The sequence below is a fragment of the Hordeum vulgare genome, chromosome 1H (assembly GCF_904849725.1).
Source record: "Hordeum vulgare subsp. vulgare chromosome 1H, MorexV3_pseudomolecules_assembly, whole genome shotgun sequence".
Classification (NCBI taxonomy): Eukaryota; Viridiplantae; Streptophyta; class Magnoliopsida; order Poales; family Poaceae; genus Hordeum; species Hordeum vulgare.
Genome location: NC_058518.1, coordinates 493,167,874 through 493,171,240, shown reverse-complemented (window position 1 = coordinate 493,171,240; position 3,367 = coordinate 493,167,874). Strand labels below are relative to the sequence as shown.

General features: G+C 47.5%; 1 protein-coding gene across 1 annotated transcript; it reads right to left on the bottom strand.

Moving 5' to 3' along the window:
• Positions 1-249: 249 nt before the first annotated feature.
• LOC123418213 (non-specific lipid-transfer protein 2-like) lies at positions 250-859 on the bottom strand. The gene has a single exon (XM_045106973.1). It carries the CDS (start codon positions 762-764, stop codon positions 474-476), a length of 291 nt encoding a protein of 96 aa, XP_044962908.1. The 5' UTR covers positions 765-859; the 3' UTR covers positions 250-473.
• Positions 860-3,367: the final 2,508 nt, after the last annotated feature.

Genomic DNA, 3,367 nt, shown 5'->3' with positions numbered 1-3,367 from the left:
TGTTAATTCTTTTCTTGCTGTCACGTTAAAAAAATATTTTCTTGCTGTAAAAAAAAACTTGTTAATTCTTTTTTTTTTGTGGCCAGTTTTACTGGTCAACTTGTTAATGTCGATTGCTGAAGAAAGACAAGACAAATGACAATTCTGCTGCAAGATTCCCAAAACCATGTTGTCTTTTCATGAGATTGTTTCTAGTTTATAACAATTGATGACTACCACAAAGAGCGCCATGAAAATGTGCACGCCACAGGAAGAAACATATAAATTACATATAGCTGGATACATCACCATTATTGCGTATATTCAGAAATTTAGATACACATCGGTCCACAACTCCACATACATCGTCAGGGTAGCTAGATTGTGTTGGGAAACACTGACACATGAACACACATGAAACATGCAGCGAGAGGACAGAGAGGCCCGCGTGCGCGCTGCGCTCTCCCGTATGGATCGATCATATATGCGTCCATCTAGCAGGAGGGCACGGGCACCTTGCAGGCGGCCATGACCTTCTTGCCGTTAGGGGAGTCGACGTACTGCTTGAGGTTGGGGTCGCGCGCGTACTGGCACATGCAAGGCTGCTGCTCCCTCATCTTGCTGCAGCACGACGCCGTGGGCGCCGCGTTCCCCATGATGGCCCCCGCGCACGGGGTCAGCTGCAGCGCGTTGCAGGTCGCCGCCTCCGCGCCCGCCGGCGCCACCATCAGCACCACTGCCGAGAAGGCCAGGAGCGCCACCACCAGCTGGGCCAAGTACTTCATGGTGTCTCGCTGAAACAACAGATTGATCGACTCGTACGTAGTGAGCTAGTGGCCTCTGCAAGTATGGCTTCAGATGGGTGTGAGCGCTTTGTGGCAAGATGGGTGGTATTTATAGGCTCTCGATCAAGAGACTAGCAGAGTTGCTTGGATGGTGATGACAGTGAGCTGAGCACAAGTGTAAGCGTCGCTAGTGCGGAACAAGTGTGCAGCGCAGATTGGCTGAATTCATATATGTGCCATCTTGTCAGAAGCACATTGCGCTTATGGAAGACAAGATGATGAGCAGAAATGGTCCACGCACTGCACCACTCGATGCAGAACAAAAGGAGGATAATATATAGTGGGCACTTTTAGTCGCGCTGAAAGCAACTCAACTAGCATAACAATGCCGTGCGCACTAGCTCTCTGCGTCACCGCAAGTGTCGCACAGCAGAGGGAAAGGCAGGTTATTGGGTGGGGATTTCTTCAGCTGAGCTGAAGATTTGTTAAGCTTGTTAAAACACAGCGAAACGGTACACATCTTCTGGTAATATAGAGTTACATTACTAGGAGTGCAGTCGATTAACAGAGCCAAAGAAACGTACACATCTTCTGGTAATATAGAGTTAAACGTAAGAGTTAAAACGTGGTTTAGAAAGTTCAGGGCTTTTCAAAGGTACAACCAAAGAAAAAAATAGCACGCTATTTGAAATAGCGCAGCCTTCAAAAAAACGCTATGAACGAAATAACGTGCTAATAGCGCGCTATTTTGCAAAATAGAGTGTCACAAAACATTGTTCAGATTTCAGCATATAGCAACACAAATGACAGATTTCAGCAGCTAAAACCAAGGCTAAACCATTGTTCACATAGCAAAGCATGGTCTAGATATAGGCATATAGCATTGTTCAGAGTTCAATAGTTCATACATCGAGATTTCAGACAAACAAATTAAACAGCCAATAAGCAAGGTCCAGAATAGCAGAAATAAGGACTTAGGACTTTAGGAGCCAGCCAACAGCGATGCATAAGCTCAATCAGAATCAGATGAACTCGCTGCCATGGCATCATCATCCGAATCAGAAGAACCCGCTGAAGCTGACGCCGACATCGAGTTGGAGCAAGAGGACTAGAGGAGGCGACGGCGAGGCGACCCGAGGAGGCGGCAAGAGGCGGCAAGAGGAGAGGAGGCTGCGAGCGGAGGAGGCGGCAAGAGGCGGCCGACCGTGGCTAGAGGAGATGGGCGAAGCACCGGTGGCCGCCGCTGCCACTGTCGCTCGGTAGGTTTGGTTAGGGATTTAGGGTTTGCTTGGTAGGTCTGGTTGTCGCTATAGGTTTGGTCGCCGCTGGTTAGGGTTACTGGGCCGGAAAACCCAAAAGAATAGTGGACTGATGAAAAAATTGTCTGAGAAAAATAGCGCCGCGTCGAAAAAATAGCGTCGATACGCGCTATAGCGCGAAATTGCCGTATTTAGCGTGAATAGCGTCGTAGCGAGTGAAATATGCATAGCGTAGCGTTTAGTTTTCAAATATGCTATTAGCGCGCTATAGCCACGTTTTAGCGCTATTTTTTTTCCTTGGGTACAACTGCATGTCTGGCTCGGTATCTTCAGAGCATTGGATCAGTTCTAAAAAAACACTCTTCTATCCCTTATCTTTGAACCATGTATTTTGTTATAACATTACCTAGTTATATCCGTTGGCCAAGAAGCAGGAGGCGCGAGCAATTAGTAGAAGATCCCTTAGCTCATCATTATCCTTCGAGCACACCAAAGAAGAAATACACAGGAGACCAAGAACTTAGGTGGAATCAGAGGTTCCTTTCAGCTTCAGGCTCTATCCCTTCAACTTCGGAAGTTACTTTGTCCAAAAAAAACCCAGAGAAATGGTACATGGTTCGCATCAATTGTATTCAATTGTATTGTAGTTGTTGCCTCTCTCAAAAATCTTTTGTGAGAAACTTCGAGAAAACTCACGTGAGAATAAAAGAGTACGACATTTTCTAGTCTTCGGGGCTTAAATATGAATGTCGGGATCTCTAAACATGGGCTAATGATCGGGAAATGGAGAGGTTCGCGGCGCGGCAGAGGGGCTCTTGGTATTGCATCGGCTTATAAAAAGAAAACCGTCACCATAGCCTCTACACGCTTCCAAGATCTCACATTGCCATCGTCTTTTCCAATCCTCAAACTCCATCTTCTAAGCTTCCTCCTCAACACAATCCTCTCGAACCTTTTCTCCAACTCGGCCATGGCCGGCTCGAGCTCGAAAGGCAAGTGGGAGGCCTCCTGTGTCACCGAAAATGACATCTTGGAGTTTAAGAGTGCGACTACTTGTCGGCAAACATCGTTCATCGCGCTCCAGAGAAGGGCCAGGTCATCCTGGAGGCCTCCTGTGTCACCGAAAATGACATCTTGGAGTTTAAGAGTGCGACTAATTGTCGGCAAACATCGTTCATCGCGCTCCAGAGAAGGGCCAGGTCATCCTGGAGGCCTCCTGTGTCACCGAAAATGACATCTTGGAGTTTAAGAGTGCGACTACTTGTCGGCAAACATCGTTCATCGCGCTCCAGAGAAGGGCCAGGTCATCCTCGGCCCATGCCTAAAGAAGGCAATAGGATGGTG